Genomic DNA, 25,143 nt, shown 5'->3' with positions numbered 1-25,143 from the left:
GGGTGGAACTTTCCTGGCTCCAGAGGCTGGTGAAACTCACAGCGTCGCTGTTATAGTAATCTGTGAAATTCAAAATATCCGAGGAAACTGCCGGGACCCAGGTAACATTTTCTGCTGAAGTGTTGTTCTCCATCTCTATGGAGCTTTCTGTAAGCTGTGTCTCTGTCTCAGACAGGACACACACTATATTTATATCAGCAACCTACAATCCCCTGAGCCCACCGATCGATGGTTTCTTCCAGGGGGAGTTTATTGGGGAGTGAGAACTCTTGGACACGACCGAAGCAACAGAAAGCCTGATTAGCATCTTCTTCAAGGGAGGACACAGATTTATGAGCGCACCCCCCTCTCCTCTCTCTGTCCTTTCTGTATTAATCGAGATTTCCATTTCTGGAACTAAGCAGAACGATCTCCACTCGGTAAGAAATTACAGAATTGGGAACCACTCCAACAAGTTACTGATAATAAATGTAAATTCTATTTCATGCCGATTTCTTTGGGTGCTATTAATTATTTGATATTTTAAAGCGAGGCAGTGGAACGACACATATTCTTTCTATTCTTGTACTCTGTGTGTGCAGGAAGTGCAGAGGTGTGTAGGTGAAATGTGTGGATGGAAACTGGTCACTTTCAGTTAGTAAATACCCAGACTCCTCCCGCTTTAGGTTATTTTTCAACCCCACATCCTCTCTGTCAGGGGAAAAAAAACACACCGAGGAAAGCGGTTGCTTTCCCTGGAAATGATGATATTTCTCCTCATTTCAATTGATTTCCCTCCCCCGATGCTCACTTGGGAGCTGCTGCCCACATTGTCAGCAGTGAGTGAGTGACTGGGAGAGAGATCCACACTCGCCCGTGCGGCTGGCGAGTTTCCCCCGCTGTTTCTGCGGGAAATGTGGGATCAGTTGTTCACGGAAAGGCTTCTGTAGATCGTCTCTGGGCCCCCAACAATTTTGAAACGCGGTGCTCGTTATTCTGAAGAAAGGCAGCCACTGAAATCAGATGAAGGTAAAACTCAGCATCAGAGTCCACAGAGCGAGATAAAAAAATTTTAAACCCCTTTCTTGTGAAGCAAGAAACAAATCCCATTAGCTCCAAACTTGCTTCTGAATGTTTATTGCGCCTGTTTATTTTCAATCTTTTTAAAATATCAGGTGTTGACATGGGGTGAAATCTGGGGTTACTGAGCCTGACAGCGACTCCAGCCTCAGAGAGAGCCATGTGTTCTCTCTTGCACTTTAATGAATTCCTGGTGCCATTAGGTTCAGTAACTCACCGCAGTTGGGAGCATCAGTCCCTGAAGCTTGAACTAAAATGTTGAAGAAATGGCAAGTGCAAATCTATCCTTATTGAATAGCCTGCACTTATTAAAGTGACCCTCCAGGACAGGCAGAGAGGGAACCAATTGCAGAGTAAAATCCTCTTTGATTTTATCCCAACCATAGGACTTCGCCCCAACTGGAGGAGAATGCGCTGCAACTTGTCCATCTGAGATATTACACTTGCTAGAAGGGCCTTTCCTCAATGTCACTGCCAAATCCGCTGGTGACAGTTCACTGCTCTGAGTTCTTGCCTACCAGACATGTAAAAGTGCAAGGGTTCTCCCGAGTAGAAGCTTCCTCCCGGATTGGGAAGAAGTCCCAGGGGAGGGTCTGCTTGCCTCTCTGTCTCTCTACCAAGACGGTTCAAAGAGGGGAATTTGAAATTGGTTCAGTGGAAGAACATGCACAAACTGGACCATGTGACACTGTCTCATCCAACAGGCCACAACACAGCCGGATACACTGCTGCGGAAAAACACTGAGCGAGTGAGAACCTCCTTCACCCCTCCCGGTTCCCTAGGACAACTCCAGCCAGGGACCTGGGTGTGCAAGTCCACAGATCCTTGAAGGTGACGTCACAGGTGGAGAAGGTGGTGAAGAAGGCATATGGCATGCTTGCCTTTATAGGACGGGGCATAGAGTATAAAAGTTGGGGTCTGATGTTGCAGATGTATAGAACGTTGGTTCGGCCGCATTTGGAATACTGCGTCCAGTTCTGGTCGCCACACTACCAGAAGGACGTGGAGGCTTTGGAGAGAGTACAGAGGAGGTTTACCAGGATGTTGCCTGGTATGGAAGGGCTTAGTTATGAGGAGAGATTGGGTAAACTGGGGTTGTTCTCCCTGGAAAGACGGAGGATGAGGGGAGACTTAATAGAGGTGTATAAAATTATGAAAGACATAGATAGGGTGAACGGTGGGAAGCTTTTCCCCAGGTCGGTGGTGATGTTCACGAGGGGGCATAGGTTCAAGGTGAAGGAGGGGAGGTTTAACACAGATATCAGAAGGACATATTTTACACAGAGGGTGGTGGGGGCCTGGAATGCGCTGCCAGGCAAGGTGGTGGAGGCGGACACATTGGGAACGTTTAAGACTTATCTAGACAGCCATATGAACGGAGTGGAAATGGAGGGATACAAAAGAATGGTCTAGTTTGGACCAGGGAGCGGCACGGGCTTGGAGGGCCGAAGGGCCTGTTCCTGTGCTGTATTGTTCTTTGTTCTTTGTTCTTTGTTCTCTTTGCCAGTGGGTGTGTGGCTCTGGGATGAATCTGCTGAGTCACTTGAGGATACGCAGCCTGACACACTCCCGGTTTCCAGGGACTGATTATCAATGACTAGAAACTGCGCTGAACAAAGAACAGTACAACACAGGAACAGGCCCTTCAGCGCACCAAGTCTGTGCTGACGCAGATGCCTCTCTAATCTGATATTTTCTTGCCTCTACGTGGTCCATATCCCTCTATTTCCCACCTATTCATGTATCTATCCAGATGCCTCTTGAACAGAATCTGCTTCCACCACCTCCTCCGGCAGCACGTTCCAGGCATTCACCGCCCTCTGTGTGAAAAACTTGCCCCTTGCATCTCTTTTAAACTTTCCCCCTCTCACTCTCAATCTATACTCCCGAGTAATTGACGCTTCGACCCTGGGAAAAAGGCTCTGACTATCCACTCTATCTAAGCCTGTCATAATCTTGTAATCCTCTATCAGGTCCCCCCTCATCCTCGGATGCTCCAGTGAAAACAATCCAAGCTTGTTCAACTTTTCTTCATAGTCCATATCCTCCAAACCAGGCAATATCCTGGTAAATCTCTTCTGCACCCTTTCCAGTGCATCAACATCCTTTCGGTAGTGTGGCAACCAGAATTGTACACAATACTCCAAATGCAGCCTAATCAAAATCTTATACAGCTGCAACATAATTTTCCAATTCCGATACTCAACACTCCTACCAATGAAGGTCAGCATGCCATACGCCTTCTTGACAGCTTTTCCACCTGAGTTGCCACCTTTAGGGAACTGTGAATCTGCACGCCTAGATCCCTTTGTATGCTAATATTTCTAAGGGCTCTACCATTTACTGTGCACTTTCCTTCTGCAGTACACCTTCCAAATCGCATCACCTCAGTTTTGCCTGGGTTAAATTCTATCTGCCATCTTTTGGTCCAGGTCTCCAGCTGATTTATATTCTGCTGTATCCTCTGACAATCCTCCTCACTATCCACTACTCCCCCAATTTTTGTATCATCTGCAAATTTATGAATCAGACTATCTATGTTTTCCTCCAAATCATTTATAAATATTACAAACAACAGATGTCCCAGCACTGATCCTTGTGGAACACCGCTTGTCACAGACCTCCCGTTAGAAAAGTATCCTCCATTGCTACTCTTTGCTTTCTATGCCCAAGCCAGTTTTGTATCCATCTTACCAGCTCACCTCGGATCCCATATGACTTCATGTTCTGTATCAGCCTACCATGAGGAACTTTATTGAAAGCTTTACTGAAATCCATGTATATAACATCCACTGCCCTGCCCTGGTCAATTTTTCTTGTCACTTCGCTCAAAGAACTCAACTAAGTTTGTGAGACACGACCTCTCCTTCACAAAACCATGCTGCCTATCGCTAATAAGCAAGCCTAATCTCTTCCAGTTGTAAGTGTATCCTGTCCCTAAGAATTTTCTCCAATAATTTCCCCACCATCACTGTAAGGCTCACAGGCCTGTAATTTCTCGGATTGTCTCTTCTGCCCTTCTTAAACAGTGGAACAATGTTAGCTACTCTCCAATCCTCTGGTACCTCACCCGTGGCTAAAGAGGATACAAAGATTTTGGCCAAGGCCTCAGCAATTTCTTCCCTCACCTCTCTCAGTATTCTGGGATAGACCTTATCTGGCCCTGGAGACTTGTCCACCTTAATGTTTTTCAAAACCTCCAATATCTCCTCCCTTTTTATCTCAATACGTCCTAGAATGTCAACATCCTCCTTTCTACACTCACTAAGCACCACATCCTTCTCCTTTGTGAATACTGATGCAAAGTACTTGTTAAGGACCTCACCCACCTCATCTGGCCCCACACACAAATTCCTTCCACTCCCCTTGAGTGGACCTACCCTTCCCTTAGCTACCCTCTTCCTCCTTATATATGCATAAAAAGCCTAGGGATTCTCCTTAATCCTGCCTGCCAAGGACATTTCATGGCCCCTTTTTGCCCTCCTAAGTCCCTGTTTAAGCTCTTTCCTGCAATCCTTGTACTCCTCAAGAGCCTTATCCATTTTCAATTTCCTGAAATTTATGTATACCTCCTTCTTCTTTTTCACTAAGCTCACAATCTCTCCTGTAATCCAGGGTTCCCGAATCTTGCCATCTTTACCCTTCATTTTTACAGGGACATACTTGTCCTGAATTGTTAACAACTGACTTTTAAAAGACTCCCACATATCAAATGTGGATTTACTCTCAAAGCTGCCTCCAGTCTACATTCCCTAGCTCCTGCCTAATACTGTTGCAGTTAGCCTTCCCTCAATTTAGTACTTTCACTCTGGGACTACTTTTATCCTTTTCTACAAGTATCTTGAAACTTATAGAATTGTGATCACTGTTCCCAAAATGGTCCTCACACTGAGACATTAATCACCTGTCCAGGCTCATTTCCCAGAACCAGGCCTAAGATAGCCCCTTCCTGAGTTGGACTGTCTACATATTGCCTCAAGAAGAATTCTTGGACACACTGAACAAACTCTGCCCCGTCCAAGCCTCTGGCATTAAAGGAATCCCAGTCTATGTTGGGGAAGTTAAAATCACCCATCACAACAACCCTGTTGTTTTTACATCTTCTTGTAATCGGCTGACATTTCAGTTCCTCCACTTCACACTGGTTGTTGGAAGGTCTGTAGTACAACTCCAACAGTGTGATTGCATCGCTCTGTTCCTGAGTTCCAGCCATATGGCCTCACTGCATGATCCCACCAAGGTGTCCTCCCTCAGTTTAGCTGTGACATTCTCCGTAATTGATAAAGCAACACCTCTTTTGTCACCCTCTCTATCTCGCCTGAACCATCTAAATCCTGGAATGCTAAGCTGTCAGTCCTGTCCTTCTTTCATCCATAATTGCCACAACATCATAGTTCCATGTAGTAATCCAAGCTTTAAGTTCATCCACCTTACCTGTCATAGTCCTTGCATTAAAGCAAACACACCTCAGACCATTTGTCCTGTCATGTTTTGTACACTCTCCCTGTGTTTTATTTCTCTTAGCCTAATTGGACCCATTCACTGAGTTCTCCACAGTCTCTGTACTCTGTACTGTGGCCCTTTTTGATTTTTGTCTTTGGTTTCTCTGTCTTCCACTTTTCCCCTTACTGCCTTTTGATTCTGTCTCCACTTTACTTTCTAATAACTTCCGGCATTGGTTCCCATCCCCCTGCCACATTAATTTAAACCCCCTCCCCCCCCCCCCCCCCCCCCCCCCCGCACCCCCCACCCCCGCCAACTGCAGTAGCAAACACCACCCCTAGGATATTGGTTACAGTCCAGCCCAGGTACAGATCTTCCGATTTGTATTGGTTCCACCTCTCTCAGAACTGGTTCCAATGTGTAGGAATTTGAATCCCTCCCTCTTGCACTATTTCTGAAGCCACATATTCATCTTTGCTATCCTGACATTCCTACTCTGACTAGCACGTGGCACTGGTAGCAATCCTGAGATTACTACCTTTGAGGTCCTACTTTTTAGTTTAACTCCTAACTCCCTAAATTCAGCTTGTAGGACCTCATCCTGTTTTTTACTTATATCGTTGGTGCCTATATGCACCACGACAGCTGGCTGTTCACCCTCCCCCTCCAGAATGCCCTGCAGTCGCTCTGAGTTGTCCTTGACCCTTGCACCAGAGAGGCAACATACCATCCTGGAGTCTCGTCTGCATCCGCAGAAATGTCTGTCTATTCTCCTTACAGTTGAGTCCCCTATCATTATAGCTCTGCCACTCTTTCTTTCTGCCCTCTTGTGCAGCAGAGCCAGCCATGCTGCAATGAACCTTGCTGCTGCCACCTTCCCCAAGTAAGCCATCTCCCCCAAAATATACAAAACAGTATATCTGTTTTGGAGGAGATGATTGAATGGGCCCCTGCGCTGCCTTCCTACTCTTTCTCTGTCTGGTGGTCACCCATTCCCTATCTCCCTCAGTAATTTTTATCTGTGGTATGACCAACTCACTGAACGTGCTATCCACAACTTCCTCATCGCGGATGCTCCAAAGTGAATCCATCTGCAGCTCCAGAGCCGTCAAGCGGTCGAACAGGAGCTGCAGTTGGACACAATTGTTGCACATAAAGGAGCCAGGGACACCGGAAGGGTCCTTGAATTTGCACATAACACAAGAGGAGCATGTCACAGGTCTGGGATCTCCTGCCATGACTTAACCCTTAAGTTAACTTACAACAACAACTACAATCCCAAGACAAAAAAAAGAGAAAAAGAAAGGAAAAACGACTTACCAGTCACCAGCCAATCACTTTACTACTGGCTGTGATGCACGGTTCGATTTCTTTCTACCCCTCACTTGTCCTTGAGTTTCCCTCGCAGGTCTGCCTCTCCGCTCCTCCCGAAGATGAGCATCTCTTTCCCCTCAGCACCGAATTCCCACTCAGCTCCAAATTCCTTAAACCCTCACTCTGGCTGAATCTCACTCCGGCTGTAGTCTCTCTCCCACTGGTACGCGCAAGCTCACTGTGTTGAGACTGACAAATATTATTTGACAGAAGACATTGCATTTATGCAACGTCTCTCACAATCACCCAAACTCAGCCAGTCTAGTCACTATTATAATGTGGGAAACACAGCAGCCAATTTTGCACAATGAAATAGTGACCTTATTGTGATGCTGATTGAGGGAATTTGGTTCAGACACCAACTAGGATAACTCCCAGCCCTTTGCAATAGTTTGAAGCTTTCCATGTCACTATTGGCATCCCCTACTCTTTGAATTCACATAATTCCATGTTTCCTATAGAATCCCTACAGTGCAAAAGAAGGCCATTTGGCCCATTGAGTCTGCACTGACCACAATCTCACCCAGGCCCTATTCCCATAACCCCACATTTACCTTGCTAATCCCCCTGACACTAAGGGGTGATAAAGCATGGCCAATCAACCTAACCCGCACATCTTTGGACTGTGAGAGGAAATTAGAGCACCTGGAGGAAACCCACACAGACATGGGGAGAACGTGCTGTCTCCACACAGACAGTAACTGAGGCCAGAATTGAACCTGGGTCCCTGGTGCTCTGAGGCAGCAGTGCTAGCCATTGTGCCACCGTGCCACCTCCCGTGCTAATTTTTTCCAGGCTGTTCTTTCAACATGAGTCTGTTTTCTGGAATCTTCATTATTCTATCCTCTCCATCTCTGCTTTCAGTGACCAGCAGACATTCCGACCCCTCAATCCTATTCCAAGCTCCATGTCCACTGGTAGCATTTTGCACCAGGAAATGTTACAGGCCATTGGTGGCTGGGAGCCCGTTTCCCATGCGGTCCATTTTGCTTTGTTTATTGTAGTGCCTGATTTAATGGGATTGAGGCTTGAAGTTTTCACCCGAACGTTATTGATATTGTGGTCCATGCTCCAACCTGGAGGTAAACACTGACTGTTCTTTGGAAATATTACATTGCTGATTTTTTTCTAGCAAATCAAGATCAAATCCTGCTCGTTGAATAATATTATTTTGTTTTTTATGTTGGAAAGGATGTTGGATGATGAATAATGAGTTTGCTTGAAGAAACTAATACAGCTTAGATGCGATGTGATACAGAATGATGTTTCTCACTTTGTGATATTATCTCAAAGATGCGAGACTGACTTCAGAATTAACTCACTGAATTAAACAGAAATGTTGGGATGAATTTTATCAGGAATTCCTGCCTCCCCTCCCAGCTCACTAATCTTAAAATGGGCAGGGAGGACACACTGGGAGTATTAACTCAGGGAAGGGAAGTCCCACCTTCGGGAGCTACGGGACAATCTGATTTGCCAGCAGGGACAGAATGCAGGGGTGGGGGTCAGGTTTTGGAGGACAAGCTGGAAATTCACGGAGAACTTTTTTAAAAATGTTTTTACTCCATCCTTAAAGTTACAAATGCTCAGAGTGGACCGTGCAAATCCGAATCCATTCCTTGCTTGCTCCAAAAACTCAATTCAAATTCCAATTGAATCCAATTCAAGGTCCCCACAAGAGAGGCAAACAAGATCCGAGCTGACAAGATAAGGCATTGTGGCCCACCTTGGGCTTGATTCACGCTTGATCTTAACCAAAAGGTGGAAATTCATGGGGAGCACCCTGCAGGACAAGCCTTCATACCCTACAAACGGTTTAGTGAGTGAGATATAGAGAGGGGGAAGAGATCAGACTCTCCTCACTCTTTAGTGTGTTCAGTATATTATTTTTGACTTCTTTACCAGTGGTTTCATGGCAGGTTTTCTGCTGTGAGGTTAAACCAGAAGTGGCACCGCAATTTATTTTAATGGCTGAGACAAGGGATTTCTCCTGGTGACTGCATGCATTCGCTCTGAGCAGCAAGCAAATACATTTTTTCATCATTTATACTTGCATGTGTTCAGGTCAATGAAGTCACTGATGCCTGTCCACATCCATGAATGAATAAAAAATGCATTTGCTGCTCACCGAACAACTTGAGGTCATGATTGTAGCCATGATCTCCTCTGCATATATTATCTGTGTTCATACACGTAAGGTACGTCTCCATTACCGCACTGCACAAGTCTGAAATGTCTGCAATCAAATTTTTTGAATGATGAGGATGTTTTTACAAGTGAACTTAAGTAACAAACTGAACCTGGAAAAGTCCATTCCTGTTATATTTTTAAGAGCCAAAAGTGTTTATTTTAAAAGGCTAGTTATTAAATTTCTTTTTGTTTTAGTTGAGAGAATGATGATCCTCCTTGTGATTTCTGGAATCTTCCTTGCAGTCCAAGGTAAACAGACACAATTCATCACACACATTGGGAGCATTAACTGATAATCCTGTTTCTCATATTTCATAGTAAGAATTCATTAACCGCTTTGGATGATGTTTATCAGACTATCATTCTGTCTAAGTACCTTCTCTCAAAAATCAGTTATATTCCTTTCAGTTAAATATTGTGAAGAGTAAAATCACTTTGGACCCTGACAAAACTCTGCCCACCAATTCCATCCCTTTCCCTGGTTGCTGTCTGAGGCTGGACCAGATAAGTCACAACCTTACTGTCACATTTGACCATGAGATGAGTTTTAGACCAGATAGCTGCTTCATCATCAGGATTTCCTACTTTCACCTCCATAACAATCCCTATGTTAGCCCTTACCTAAACTCATCTGCTGCTGAAGCCCTCATCCATACCTTTGTTATCCCTAGCTTTGATTATTTTAACACTCTCCTGGCAGCCCTCCTTACCTCCAACCCCACCAACTACCCACACCTGTAAACTTGAAGCCATCCAAAAGTCTACTGCCAGTATCTTAACTCACACCAAGTCTCATTAACCAATCGCCTCTGTGCTTCTGTAACCAACATCAGTTCCTGAGCTGACCATACTTCAGTTTTAAAATTCTCATCCTTGCTTTTAGCTCCCTCCATTTACTTTCCCTGCCTACCTCTGTAACCTCCTAAGCCCCAGAGCCCTCGGATATCTTGATGCTCCCTTACTTTTGGCCTCTTGTGCATGCTCTATTTCAATTGCTCCACCATTAGTGGCTGTGCCTTTGGCAGCTGTTAAGCCCTAAGCTCTGGGATTCTCTTCCTAAACATCTCTGCCTCACTACCATCATCTTCACTTTTTAAGACACCCGTACCTCTTTGGTCAATCTTTGGCTTGGTGTTCAATTTTGCTTGATAATATTCCTGTGAAAAGCCTTGAGACATTTGACCGTGTTTCTTCTATGTAAATGCAAGTTGTTGTTGGAAAAGAGGAATATGATAGATGAGCCAGTCTATGTAAGTCATTGAACATGCAGCATGCAATGACCCTGGGCAGAATTATATGCCCCCCTGTGGATGGATTTACAGGCAGTGAGTGGATGGATGCAGTCCCAGCCGTGGCCAGCACTCCTGTAGTGGATACACAGGGCTATCTGGCTATTTGTAAAACTACAGCGTGAAAAGGGTGGGCTGGAAAGTTGTGGAAAAAAGGCACCAATGGCATTTTATGTCCTTACACACACGCCTGCAAACCTACCCACCAGGCAGCGTAAAATTCTGTCCAGGGTAATAGTATGCTGTATCTTCCAGGATTTATATAAGCATAAATGCTGACTCATCTGTCATATTCCTTATTTCTATTTCCATGAACATCCCAGGTCTATGACTACATCAGCCCCCCTCCCCGCCCAGAGACAGGTTCAGTATCCAGGAACAGTCCTGATCCGTGTCCCAAGCCCCCAAAGCAAAGATTCAGCCCTTGCAGTTGGGAGGGAGGGATCCATGGAATCCTCACCTTTGACCCTAGATCCCATGGAGTCTCATAGTATCAGGTCACACAAGAACAAGGAAGCCCCCTGAAGATTACCTACTTCTGCCCTCCTGAATCCTATTTGAAAGAAGCACCGGAGGTAGCAAGAGATCAGAATGTATTTTGAGGGGGAGACTTCAATATCTAGCACTGAGTGACTTGGTAGCCCCACCACTAACCATGCTGGCTGAGCCGTGAAGGACATATCTGGCAGACTAAGTTTCTGGCAGGTGACAAAATAAATGATGGGGAAAAAACATACTTGACCTCATCCTCAGGAATTTACCTGTTGCAGATGCATCAGTCTGAGAAAACACTGGTTGGTGTGACTACCACTCAATGGATACAAGTCACATTGATGACACCTTCCCACCTTTTCTGGGATAGAGTGATCAGAATCGTGCAGCTGAAAACTGGGCATTGCGAGAGCGCTTTCTACCACCAACAACAGGAGAACTCAATCTCACCACAATCAGTAACCCCATGGCCCAGCAGATTCCCTCACTTCATCATTACCATGCAGTCCAGAGACCAACCCTGGTTCAATAAGAAAAATATGTCAGAAACAACAGCAGGAGTGCCTGAAAATGAGGTGCCAACCTGATTGAAGCTACATTACAATCATATGCATGCAAACAGCATGTTATAGACAAATCTAAGTATTCTACAACTAATGGACCACAAAAAAGCTCTGCATTCCTGTCACATCCAGTCATGAATATTGGTGGAAACTTAACTCAGCATCGGCCATGGTTCATTTGGTAAAACTCTCTCCTTTTGAATCAGAAGGTTATGAATTCAAGTCAGATGCCAGTACTTGAGCGCACAGATCAGGACTGAGGGAGCGCAGCGTTGTTGGGGGGCTGAGGGAGCGCTGCATTGTTGGAGGGCCGAGGGGGCGCTGCATTGTTGGAGGGCTGAGGGGGCGCTGCATTGTTGGAGGGCCGAGGGGGCGCTGCATTGTTGGAGTGCTGAGGGGGGCGCTGCCTTGTTGGGGGCTGAGGGAGCGCTGCATTGTTGGAGTGCTGAGGGGGCGCTGCATTGTTGGGGGGCTGAGGGGGCGCTGCCTTGTTGGGGGGCTGAGGGGGCGCTGCCTTGTTGGGGGGCTGAGGGGGCGCTGCCTTGTTGGGGGGCTGAGGGGGGCGCTGCCTTGTTGGGGGGCTGAGGGGGCGCTGCATTGTTGGGGGGCTGAGGGGGCGCTGCATTGTTGGAGGGCTGAGGGAGCGCAGCGTTGTTGGAGGGCTGAGGGAGCGCAGCGTTGTTGGAGGGCTGAGGGGGCGCTGCATTGTTGGAGTGCTGAGGGGGCGCTGCATTGTTGGAGTGCTGAGGGGGCGCTGCATTGTTGGAGTGCTGAGGGGGCGCTGCATTGTTGGAGTGCTGAGGGGGTGCTGCATTGTTGGAGTGCTGAGGGGGCGCTGCATTGTTGGAGTGCTGAGGGGGCGCTGCATTGTTGGAGTGCTGAGGGGGCGCTGCATTGTTGGAGTGCTGAGGGGGCGCTGCATTGTTGGAGTGCTGAGGGGGCGCTGCATTGTTGGAGGACTGAGGGGGCGCTGCATTGTTGGAGTGCTGAGGGGGGCGCTGCATTGTTGGAGTACTGAGGGAGCGCTGCATTTTTGGAGTACTGAGGGAGCGCTGCATTTTTGGAGTACTGAGGGAGCGCTGCATTTTTGGAGTACTGAGGGAGCGCTGCATTGTTGGAGTACTGAGGGAGCGCTGCATTGTTGGAGTACTGAGGGAGCGCTGCATTGTTGGAGTACTGAGGGAGCGCTGCATTGTTGGAGTACTGAGGGAGCGCTGCATTGTTGGAGTACTGAGGGAGCGCTGCATTGTTGGAGTACTGAGGGAGCGCTGCATTGTTGGAGTACTGAGGGGGCGCTGCATTTTTGGAGTTCTGAGGGAGCGCTGCATTGTTGGAGTACTGAGGGAGTGCTGCAGGAAACTACCCCGAGAAACCCCGCAGAGATGTCTTGGAGCTGATATGATTGGCCTTCAACAACTTCAACCATCATCCATTGTGTTAGGAATCACTCCAGCTAATAGAGAGTTTTCCTCCTGATTCCCATTGAGTTTAATTTTGTTATGGCTCCTTGAACCCTGACACGTGGGCAAATGCTGCCTTTACAGGTGAGGTGAAAGTGACTACCCTTGACATCAAGGCAGCATTTGACCCAGCATGGCAACAGGATCACTAGAAAATGGAATCATCAAGGTGCCAGATTTCTTTTGGAGTGACTAGACTTTGCTAATGAATTGTTCATTGTTCCTGTGGTGAAGGAAGGTCAGTGTTCAAGCTGTTCCTGTAATGGAGGAGAGTGAGAGTTCAGTGGTGCCAGAGGACTATGGGATTGTTAATCTTATAGCCCTGTGGGAGAGGTAAAAACACAGCAACTGCTGGTCAGACAGCCTAACACCTGTGATAGGAAACAGACAATCAATTGGGACATAATTAACTGGCACTTGGAAAATATGAGTTAATAAATGAAAGGCAGTAAGGATTTGTTGGTGGTAAGTCATGTTTAACAAACCTGATTGATTTAGTTGATGTCCTGGGTGTTTTGAAAGGTGTTTCATGCAGTACAATATGATAGACTTTATAGTAAAATTGAAACGGATGTGACTAAAGGGGCAGTGGCATTGTGGATATGAAAGTTACCAAGAAATGGAAAGTAGAGAGTAGTGGTGAATGGCTCAAACTGGATGGATATACACAGTGGTGTCTCCCCTGGGGTTAGTAGGAGAAGGTTTTGACATATAATAATTACCTGGATTTGGTATTCAGGGCAAAAAACCCCAAAAAGATGTGAAGTGATGTTAGGAAGAATGAGGAGAGGCAATATAAGATAAACATTAGTTTTAAAGGGATTGCAGGAACACAGGGCTTTGGGGTACATATGCACAAATCTATAAAGATGAGGATCTGGAATGACTGCACGAAGGGGTGGTGGAAGTAGATTCATTAAGAGCATTCAAAATCGATTTGGATAAATACTCAAAGGGGAAAATGCAAGGTTATGGGAAAGGCAAGGGGAATGAGATTAACTGGATAACTCTTTCAAAGCGCTGACACAGACATGGTGGACTGAGTGGCCTCCTGTTGTGTTGTATCATTCCATGGTTGCAATATTGATCTGTCCTCCCACATTTCTCACAGGCTGCCCACCGATTATAAAGCATTCTCAATGGTCAACACGGGCTTCTCGTTGCACCCATAGTCTGCCGACCTCTCTTAAATATGCTGTGATTCATCACACTGATGGCAATCCCTGCTTCACCCTCCCAGCATGCAAGAGGCAACTGCAGAATATCCAACATTACCACATGGACGAACGTGGCTGGTGCGATATTGGCTACAAGTAAGTCTCTGCCAGGAAATCCTCAACTTTGTTTCCTTTTGTTGCTCCAGAAAATGTCAATGCTTCACAGCTTCATTTTATTGCAGTAACTCGGGCCGATCTTTCTGTGCTAGATTTGCAATAATGGTCTCCAGGAACACCTAAGCCTTGATTTGGAAGTACAGAAATATCAGTGAAGTGGTACAGGAACATCTGCTCTGCCAGTGGGGAAGACCAGTTCCACTCAGTGAATGGAAGCAAATCCCTTTGCTCCATTTTCAGATGTGCCGCTGATTGAAAAGATGCAGGTTGCCTGTAATTGGCTGGGATGTACAAAATCGGGCAAAGCAACAGCACTGAAAGGGTTCGGCTTGTCATTCCAGGGGAGAGATAGCTCCTTTTGAAAGAAAACCTGATTGTATAAGGAGTTTCATTGAGTATTTCAATAGTGGGTGGACTAAAGTTGGGGAATGTGATTCAATAAAGTTAGAAGCAGGCAGTCTTTTTGTTGGAGGGGATAAGGGATGAAAGACTCAGCAAGGTCGGTGGGGATGAGGCAGAGGATTTGCTGGATCAGCATGGTATACAATGAAAATGTTCAAAGCAATGCTTGAGGATGATTGGTATGCTAAATACAACACAACATATTCAACTGGTACATATTAAAATGTAAAAGGACTGTAGAGTTACAAAAGCTAATTGCACAACTTAATTCTAAACTTACAAAATCAAAAACAGTTACATACACTGAAAGAAGGTGACTTCTTCTTTTCACAGGATGGCACAGCATTGCTGCCTCACAGTGTCAGGGACCCGGATTCAATTCTGGCCTCGGGTCACTGTGTGTGTGGAGTTTGCACATTCTCCCCGTGTCTGCATGGGTTTCCTCCGGGTGCTCCGGTTTCCTCCCACAGTCCAAAGATGTGCGGGTTATGTTGATTGGTCATGCTAAAATTGCCCCTTAGGAGCAGGGTAAGTAAGTGGGGTTATGTGGATAGGGCTTGGGTGGGATTGTGTTTGGTGCAGACTCGATGGGCCAAATGGCTCCTTCTGCACTGTAGGAATTCTATGATTCTTTTAAACATCACAAGTTAAACTGCACTAATTTGAAGCACAAGGCTGAATGTTTTAACACTTCTTTTTCTTTGTAGAATGGGTATTTGAATTTGGAGAATGGTGCTGATAGGTTTTAATCGCCAGGGAGGTGGATTACAAAGAACAAAGAACAATACAGCACAGGAACAGGCCCTTCGGCCCTCCAAGCCCGCGCCGCTCCCCGGTCCAGGATTGAATCCTGAATCCAGGATCCCCGCCCAATTTTCCAGCCTATCTACATCCTAATATCCTATCCACCGAGCTGTCCCTCACAGCTACGATGCTTTGTTCATCACAACCTATTAACTCACCCCCACCCCCCCATTCCAGACCATGTGATCTCCAGGGAGAGGCGAAAACCCAGAGTGAAAACCCCAGGGCCAATATGGGGAAAAGAAATCTGGGAAATTCCTCACCGATCCCCTGAGGCGATCGAAACGAGTCCAGGAGATCACACTGGCCCTGATCAGAAAATGCTTCCCAACCCTATTCATTTCCACTTCTGCTTTACGAACACCATCTGAATTCCCTGCCCCCGAGACAGGTTCCCAACTATCCGCAGTCTCGCTCTGTACTGGCACCAGCAAGATGATCATAGAATGAAGCCTTGAAATGAGAAACAAAGAACAATTAGCCCGCGCCGCTCCCTTGTCCAAACTAGACCACTCTTTTGTATCCCTCCATTCCCACTCCGTTCATATAGCTGTCTAGATAAGTCTTAAACGTTCCCAGTGTGTCCGCCTCCACCACCTTGCCCGGCAACACATTCCAGGCCCCCACGACCCTCTGTGTAAAATATGTCCTTCTGATATCTGTGTTAAACCTCCCCCCCTTCACCTTGAACCTATGACCCCTCGTGAACGTCACCACCGACCCGGGGAAAAGCTTCCCACCGTTCACCCTATCTATGCCTTTCATAATTTTATACACCTCTATTAAGTCTCCCCTCATCCTCCGTCTTTCCAAGGAGAACAACCCCAGTTTCCCCAATCTCTCCTCATAACCAAGCCCTTGTTAAACTTTGTTGTTCAACTTTGACGTCTTGCATCACTGGCTCAGGGGTCATATGTTCTCTTCTTCCTTGTCAAGTGTGAATGTCATGCTGAGGGCCACGTCATGTGCTGAGCTAGTGTCCCAGATTTCAACATAAAACATAGTGGGTTGACATGTTTTGATTATTTGACTAATGCCCCCAAAACTAAACTACAAACCAACTCTAAATCAAAATTAAATTTTACATTTGAGATCACAAAATGATACTGCAAAAGAAGAATTGGCTTCAGATCTATAAACAATGGGCTGTTTCATTTAGGTGGCTATTAACAAGGAGCACAAAATGTAGAAAATAATTTGCATTTGTATATTAACTTACACAGCAAGTGAGGACACAATAAATAAGAGCAGGAATAAAGAATACAGCCACCTGAGCCTGACCACTATTCAATACGATGATGGCTGATCTTCAACTTCAACTCCAACTTCCTGCCTGCTCCCCATTTCCTTTGATTCCCTGACTGATTGGAAATATGTCATCTCAGCCTCAAATAATGATAGAGCATCCACAGCCTTCTGGAGTAAAGAATTCCAAAGATTCACAAACATTTGAACAAAGAAATTTATCTTCCAAACAATTGGACCCTTACCCTGCGACTGTATCCCTATGTTTTAGGTTTTGCAGCCAGTGGAAAAAAACATCTGTGTCTATCCTGTCAAACCACTTCCGAATCTTGTATGTTCCAATGCCTCTTGTTCTTCTAAATCTCCAAGATTATAGGCCCAATTTGCACAGCCTTTCATCATGGAACAACCCTCTCATCCCGGGAAACAACTTGGCGATTCTTGGTTGTACCATCTCCAAGGCAGTATATTCTTCCTTAAATATGGAAACCAAAACTGCAGACAGTACTCCAAGTGTAGCCTCACCAAATCCCAACTGTAACAAGACCTGTCTAATTTTGTACTCAAATCCTCCTGAAATCAAAACCAACAAAGCCCTTTGCCTTCCTAATTACTTTCTATATCTGCATGCTAACATTCTGTGTTCCTTTGGAAGAGTGCACCCACATCCCTCTGAACATCAACATTTAGAAGTTTAATTCTTAAAATAAAAATTCTACTTTCCTACTTTTACTTACAGAAACAAATAACCTCATGCTTCCCATTTGAGTAAAAGGAGGCACAGATTAGTGCAGATCGAGGAGGGACCCCCCTCCCACCCCACCACCACCCCAGCTGACATGCAGCGCACATGGTTTGATCAGTCGTGGAAGCTGCATGTACACCCGCCTGGAGCTGGGCTGATTGCAGTGGAAGTGGTAAGGGACTCAAATGGAGGTGGGGTGGGAAGGCTGACCACTATGGGCCTTCCTGTCTACAACTCACTTCCATTGGAGGTGGGAAGATGTTGAGTATCAGTCTCAACACCAACCTGCCAAATTCTCAGGCTCTCAGGCCCCGGGCGGAAGATTCCAGCCAACAGTTTTAGTTACGTGGAATCTTTTGTCTGCTATATGGCATAAGGAGTTAAAAATGATTCTTAGTCTATTTGCAAAAAAGAGACTTAAAAAATGTTCAATTATTTTCTTTAACCAGTGTTTTCTAATTCTACAAATCTACTAATTCAGAAAGTTGGGTATGTACAGAATTATTTCTCAAAGGAAAAATATACTTTAAACGAGCTAACTGTATTTCGCTCTCATGTTATCAGTTTTCTCATTGGGGAGGATGGGAATGTTTATGAAGGCCGAGGATGGACCAAAAGGGGAGCCCAAACCCGTGGATACAATGATGTCAGCATCGGGATAAGCTTCATGGGAAACTTTACAAGTGAGTAACTATGTTTGAATATTTTGCCAAACAATTTGTGTTATATCAATGAAAACACTAAATATGCTCAACCTTGCTAAACTCCGTAAGAAGTCTCACAACACCAGGTTAAAGTCCAACAGGTTTATTTGGAATCACGAGCTTTTGGAGCGCTGCTCCTTCATCAGGTGGGTGGTATGCTCACCTGATGAAGGGGCAGCGCTCTGGAAGCTCGTGACTCCAAATAAACCCTGTTGGACTTTAATCTGGTGTTGTGAGACTTCGTACTGTGCCCACCCCAGTCCAATGCTGGCATCTCCACATCATTGCTAAACTCTGGTGAAATAATCCATTATTTCCCAGCAATTTCAAACTATCAATCACTTGTTCTGAATATCATACATCACAAATAAAAGCGTGTGTACTGGAAATGTGAAATAAAAACAGAAAATCCTCCCCGCTGACCCCCCACACACCAGGCCATCTGTCTCTTAAAGTTGCTACTTGTTATTGCAATCTCTCACGGCTACACTTTAATATCTAATGCATTGTCCTTCCCTTCAGCTCTGACGAGGAGCTTTGTCTACTTACAGATGCTGCCAGATCTCCTGAGATTTTTCAATATCGTCTGTTCTTGTTTCAGATTCTAGCTTCCGCAGTATTTTGTTTATTCCCAGCATTACATCCCTGTTTTTATATTCAATACCTCACCCAATAAAGAAAAGTATTCCATATGTGTTCTTGACCACCTTGTCCACCTGTCCTACCATTTTCAAGGACCTGTGGACATGCACTCCCAGGTTTCTCACTTCCTCAATTCCTCTTAATATTTTCCTGTTTATTGAGTATTCCCTTGCTTTGTTTGCCCTCCGCAAATACATTACCTCAGACAAATCCCCAGGGCCTGATGGAATCTATCCAAGGCTGCTCAGGGAGACGAGAGGTGAAATCGTTGGGCCTCTGACGCAAATCTTTGTCTCGTCACTGGACACATGTGAGGTCCCAGAGGATTGGACGATAGCTAATGTGGTCCCGTTATTTAAGAAGGGTAGGAAGGATAACCCGGGTAATTATAGGCCGGTGAGCTTGACGTCCGTGGTGGGGAAGTTGTTGGAGAAGATTCTTAAAGATAGGATGTATGCGCATTTAGAAAGGAATAAACTCATTCACGATAGTCAACATGGTTTTGTGAGAGGGAGGTCATGCTTCACTAACCTGGTGGTGTTTTTTGAAGAAGTGACCAAAATGGTTGACGAAGGAAGGGCCGTGGATGTTGTCTATATGGACTTTAGTAAAGCGTTTGACAAAGTCCCTCATGGTAGGCTGGTGAAAAAGGTTGGATCTCATGGGATAAAGGGGGAGGTGGCTAGATGGGTGGAGAACTGGCTTGGTCATAGAAGACAGAGGGTGGTAGTGGAAGGGTCTTTTTCCGGCTGGAGGCCTGTGACTAGTGGTGTACCGCAGGGCTCTGTATTGGGACCTCTGCTGTTTGTGATTTATATAAATGATCTGGAAGAAGGAGTAACTGGGGTGATCAGTAAGTTTGCGGACGACACAAAACTGGCAGGACTTGCAGATAGTGAGGAACATTGTCAGAGGCTACAGAAGGATATAGATAGGCTGGAAATTTGGGCAAGGAAATGGCAGATGGAGTTCAATCCTGATAAATGCGAAGTGATGCATTTTGGTGGGAATAATGTAGGGAGGAGCTACACGATAAATGGAAGAACCATAAAGGGTGTAGAGACGCAGAGGGACCTGGGTGTGCAAGTCCACAGATCTTTGAAGGTGACGTCACAGGTGGAGAAGGTGGTGAAGAAGGCATATGGCATGCTTGCCTTTATAGGACGGGGCATAGAGTATAAGAGTTGGGGTCTGATGTTGCAGATGTATAGAACGTTGGTTCAGCCGCATTTGGAATACTGCGTCCAGTTCTGGTCGCCACACTACCAGAAGGACGTGGAGGCTTTGGAGAGAGTACAGAGGAGGTTTACCAGGATGTTGCCTGGTATGGAGGGGCTTGGTTATGAGGAGAGATTGGGGAAACTGGGGTTGTTCTCCTTGGAAAGACGGAGGATGAGGGGAGACTTAATAGAGGTGTATAAAATTATGAAAGGCATAGATAGGGTGAACGGTGGGAAGCTTTTCCCCGGGTCGGTGGTGACGTTCACGAGGGGTCATAGGTTCAAGGTGAAGGGAGGGAGGTTTAACACAGATATCAGAAGGACATATTTCACACAGAGGGTCGTGGGGGCCTGGAATGTGTTGCCGGGCAAGGTGGTGGAGGCGGACACATTGGGAACGTTTAAGACTTATCTAGACAGCTATATGAACGGAGTGGGAATGGAGGGATACAAAAGAGTGGTCTAGTTTGGACCAGGGAGCGGCGCGGGCTAATTGTTCCTTGTTTCTCGTTTCAAGGCTTCATTCTATGATCATCTTGCTGGTGCCAGTACAGAGCGAGACTGCGGATAGTTGGGAACCTGTCTCGGGGGCAGGGAATTCATATGGTGTTCGTGGAAGTGGAAATGACTAGGGTTGGGAAGCATTTTCCGATCAGGGCCATTGTGATCTCCTGGACTCGTTTCGATCGCCTCAGGGGGTCGGAGAGGAATTTCCCAGAATTTTTTTCCCCATATTGGCCCTGGGGTTTTTCACTCTGGGTTTTCGCCTCTCCCTGGAGATCACATGGTCTGGAATGGGGGGGTGGGGGTGAGTTAATAGGTTGTAATGAACAAAGCATCGTAGCTGTGAGGGACAGCTCGGTGGATAGGATATTGGTATGTAGATAGGCTGGAAAATTGGGCGGGGATCCTGGATTCAGGATTCAATCCTGGACCGGGGAGCGGCGCGGGCTTGGAGGGCCGAAGGGCCTGTTCCTGTGCTGTATTGTTCTTTGTTCTTTGTTCTTTTCCAAATTGAATTCCATTTGCTACTTCACTGCCCACTCAACCAAACCATTGATATTATTCTGGATCAGCTATCCTCCTCACTATCAACTCCACGGCCAATTTTTGTTTAATCTGCACGTTTACCAATCATGCCAACCACATTTAATCCTAAATCATTAGTATAGACAACAAACGGCAAGGACCCTAAGACTGAGACCTGTGGAACACCACAGAAAACCACTTTCTATTTGCAAAAACATCCATCAACGTTACCCTTTGTTTCCTGTCATTGAGCCAATTTTGGATCTAACCTGCCACCTTCCCCTGTATCCCATGAGATCTCACCTTTCTGACCAGTCTGCCATGTGGGACCTTGTCAAATGCATTTACTGAAATCCATCTGGTCCTGCCGATTTACCCACTTTCAAGGATGCCAGTCTCTCCAGTACTTCCTGTCTCATTTTTCTTATTGTGTCTAATATTTCACACACCTCTCCTTTAATTAGAATGTCTGCAGTATCCCTCTCCTTAATGTGGATGGAGATATTGAGAACGCTGCCCACATCTTCTGAATCAACACACGGGTTATCATGTTCATCTCTGATAGGCCCCGCCTTTTCCTTAATTATTATCTTGCTCTTAATATATTGCTAAAACATCTTAGAATTTTCTTTGATTTTACCTGTCAATGTTTTTTCATATGCTCGCTTTGCTTTGTCTTGAGGAGTGTATATCTTACAGAGAAGGAGGTGCTGGAAGTCTTAAAGCGCATCAAAGTAGATAAATCCCTGGGATCTGATGAAGTGTATCCCAGGACATTGTGGGAGGCTAGGGAGGAAATTGCGGGTCCCCTAGCCGAGATATTTGAATCATCGATAGTCACGGGTGAGGTGCCTGAAGACTGGAGGGTGGCAAATGTTGTGCCTTTGTTTAAAAAGGGCTGCAGGGAAAAGCCTGGGAACTACAAGCCAGTGAGCCTCACATCTGTGGTGGGTAAATTGTTGGAAGGTATTTTGAGAGACAGGATCTACAGGCATTTAGAGACGCAAGGACTGATTAGGGACAGTCAGCATGGCTTTGTGAGTGGAAAATCATGTCTCACAAATTTGATTGAGTTTTTTGAAGGGGTAGCCAAGAAAGTAGATGAGGGCAGTGCAGTTGATGTTGTCTACATGGACTTTAGCAAGGCCTTTGACAAGGTACCACATGGTAGGTTGTTGCATAAGGTTAAATCTCACGGGATCCAGGGTGAGGTATCTAAATGGATACAAAATTGGCTTCTTGACAGAAGCCAGAGGGTGGTTGCAGAGGGTTGTTTTTCAAACTGGAGGCCTGTGACCAGTGGTGTGCCTCAGGGATCAGTGCTGGGTCCACTGTTATTTGTCATTTATATTAATGATTTGGATGAGAATATAGGAAGCATGGTTAGTAAGTTTGCAGATGACACCAAAATTGGTGGCATAGTGGACAGTGAAGAAAGTTATCTCCAATTGCAATGGGATCTTGTGGGCCAGTGGGCTGACGAATGGCAGATGAAGTTTAATTTAGATAAATGCGAGGTGATGCATTTTAGTCAATTGAACCAGGGCAGGACTTACTCAGTTAATGGTAGGATGTTAGGGAGAGTTACAGGACAAAGAGATCTAGGTACATGTTCATAGCTCCTTGAAAGTGGAGTCACAGGTGGACAGAGTGGTGAAGAAGGCATTCTGCATGCTTGGTTTCATTGGTCAGAACATTGAATACAGGAGATGGGACGTCTTGTTGAAGTTGTACAAGACATTGGTAAGGCTATACTTGGAATACTGTGTGCAACTCTGGCCACCCTATTATAGAAAGGATATTATTAAACTAGAAAAAGTGCAGAAAAGATTTACTAGGATGCTATCGGGACATGATGGATTGAGTTATAAGGAGAGGCTGGATAGACTGGGACTTTTTTCTCTGGAGCGTAGGAGGCTGAAGGGTAATCTTATAGAGGTCCATAAAATAATGAGGAGCACAGATCAGCTAGATAGTCAATATCTTTTCCCAAAGGTAGGGGAGTCTAAAACTAGAGGGCATAGGTTTAAGGTGGGAGGGCAGAGATCAAAAGTGTCCAGAGGGGCAATTTTTTCACGGAGGGTGGTGAGTGTCTGGAACAAGCTGCCAGAGGTAGTAGTAGAGGTGGGTACAATTTTGTCTTTTAAAAAGCATTTAGATAGTTACATGGGTATCGAGGGATATTGGCCAAATGCGGGCAATTGGGATTAGCTTAGGGGTTTTAAAAAAGAAAGGGCGGCATGGACAAGTTGGGCCGAAGGGCCTGTTTCCATGTTGTAAATCTCTATGACTCTATGACTTTATGCTTTTGCAATTTCATTTAACTTCACCCCTGTACTTTCTATACTCCCCTTGGCTATCTACAGTATTAACTCCTTTATGATTCATCTTTTGTGACTTGTCCCAGGATGAGCTAGACTTTTTGAACATCGGAATCTCATGTAACCACAAGCTGAGTTTACGATCCCACATCCTCTCCATCACAAACTCCAATGTCCATAAGATTCCCTGCCTCTGCCCAACCCTCAGCCTGTCATTATCACCTCCAGGTTCAACTAATCTCTTGAGCTTCGGTTGCTTTCCTATCCTTCACCTTCATTATTCTTAGCTCATCTAAAACTCTATTCCCCAACACAATTCGGAGCAACCTAATGGTGGCTTGTGTGCTGTATTTGCTCCTTTGAATGGTATAAGGCGTAAAGTGACCTAACCACCAGTGTTTAAAGGGGCCACTGCTGGCTGCTTAGAAAAAAGCAAGTTCCAGATATTTTAGAAATTTCCATTTGATTTTTCTCCCTGTTGCAACCAGTAAGAATGAGTTCTGAGGTGGTCAGAATGTGGGGCTTAACGCTGATGGTGTGTTATCAGTCTCAATGTGGGGCCTTCTCCCTGCCCATCTGTAATATCACAGCAAGACTGATAAGGGATAGAAATGTATGGAGAAGCATGATTAGCAACCAAAGATACAACATGAAGAGAGATACAAGACCAATAAGATGTGTCTTTTAGCACTGCAACTTTATGTGATTTTCGTTTATTTCAACTTTGATATAATTTGTGATTTAATTCAATTTTCTTCAAATGTAATTTGGATTTTATTATAAAGTCTCTGCGTTGTTGCAGGTGTTGTACCAAACAGCAAAGCACTGAATGCTGCCCAGAGTCTGATTGAATGTTCTGCTTCAAGAGGCTATCTGTCATCCACGTACACACTGAAGGGCCACAGGCAATTGAGACAAACTGATTGTCCTGGAAATGCACTCTACCAAGTCATTCAGACATGGCCTAGGTGGGGCTAATGAATGCTGTTTGCACTTTGATTGCTGCTTCCTCAAATCTGCCTAGCTGCTCTAGTTTGATCTTTGTGCTATTTCAGGACTTGACATACCTTGCATAAAGAAAGCTGGAAAAATACAAGGTTTCTGTGTTTGTATAACAGATTCTGCTCGCGTTAAAATCAATGCTAGGATAAGCATCCTTTTAAATGCACATGGCAATCCTTTGCAAGATCTGGCCAATGCTGACAAGCTTGCATCTGTTGCTTAGGGAAGAATGATTGATATAAGCTCTTTGTATTAATATTAGGTTAATATATTAAATGAAGTCATTGGCATTTCATTCTGCAAACTATTGCATCAAATAATCACAATAAATTTTGCTGAAAATATAAATCCAGAATGAGTGCGATGTCAGTATGTTTCGGTGTTGATTTGTGGTGAACGACTGGAAGGCCATCTGCTGGCTGGAATGGAACTACACCATCAAAGATTTTAAACAGAAGCAGACAGTTTTACATTCCTGACCCAGGCGTACAGACTGAAACCTGACAGCCTATGTCAGAACAATATGGATGGATTTAATTGTGAATTCTGACAAGAACACACCTGGGATTTTATTTGAAACTGTGCCTCATACTTAGTCTAATGTACGAGAGCCTTTCCCACAGCCTTTGTGAATCAAATAAAATAGCATGTTACCGCCTGCATGAGTGTAAGGAACGATCTTTGGTTTCTGCATTGGAGATGTTAGTACACACAACTGCTGTAGCAGATGAGATAATATGGTCTGTCACAGCTTGCCAATGCAGGACTGGGTCTTCCAGAACTCGATTACATCTGTTATTTCTTTCATTTCTCTCACTATTTCT

At 45.3% G+C, this 25,143-nt stretch overlaps 1 protein-coding gene across 3 annotated transcripts in view; it reads left to right on the top strand.

Annotated features, from left to right (window-relative positions):
• Positions 1–24,977, top strand: part of LOC144498545 (peptidoglycan recognition protein 1-like) — a 28,227-nt gene extending 3,250 nt beyond the window's left edge. For 2 of the 3 annotated variants that reach the window (XM_078219949.1, XM_078219859.1), the window contains 4 exons: positions 9,263–9,316; positions 13,983–14,184; positions 17,966–18,084; positions 24,120–24,977. In XM_078219949.1, coding sequence (XP_078076075.1) covers positions 9,271–9,316; positions 13,983–14,184; positions 17,966–18,084; positions 24,120–24,295 — 543 coding nt within the window. In that variant the 5' untranslated portion in view covers positions 9,263–9,270 and the 3' untranslated portion in view covers positions 24,296–24,977. Of the gene's footprint in view, positions 1–281; positions 420–9,262; positions 9,317–13,982; positions 14,185–17,965; positions 18,085–24,119 lie in introns of those variants that run through there. The other variant, XM_078220042.1, reaches the window with a different exon arrangement.
• Positions 24,978–25,143: the final 166 nt, after the last annotated feature.

The sequence above is a fragment of the Mustelus asterias genome, chromosome 1 (assembly GCF_964213995.1).
Source record: "Mustelus asterias chromosome 1, sMusAst1.hap1.1, whole genome shotgun sequence".
Classification (NCBI taxonomy): domain Eukaryota; kingdom Metazoa; phylum Chordata; class Chondrichthyes; order Carcharhiniformes; family Triakidae; genus Mustelus; species Mustelus asterias.
This window is presented reverse-complemented; position numbering and strand designations above follow the sequence as displayed.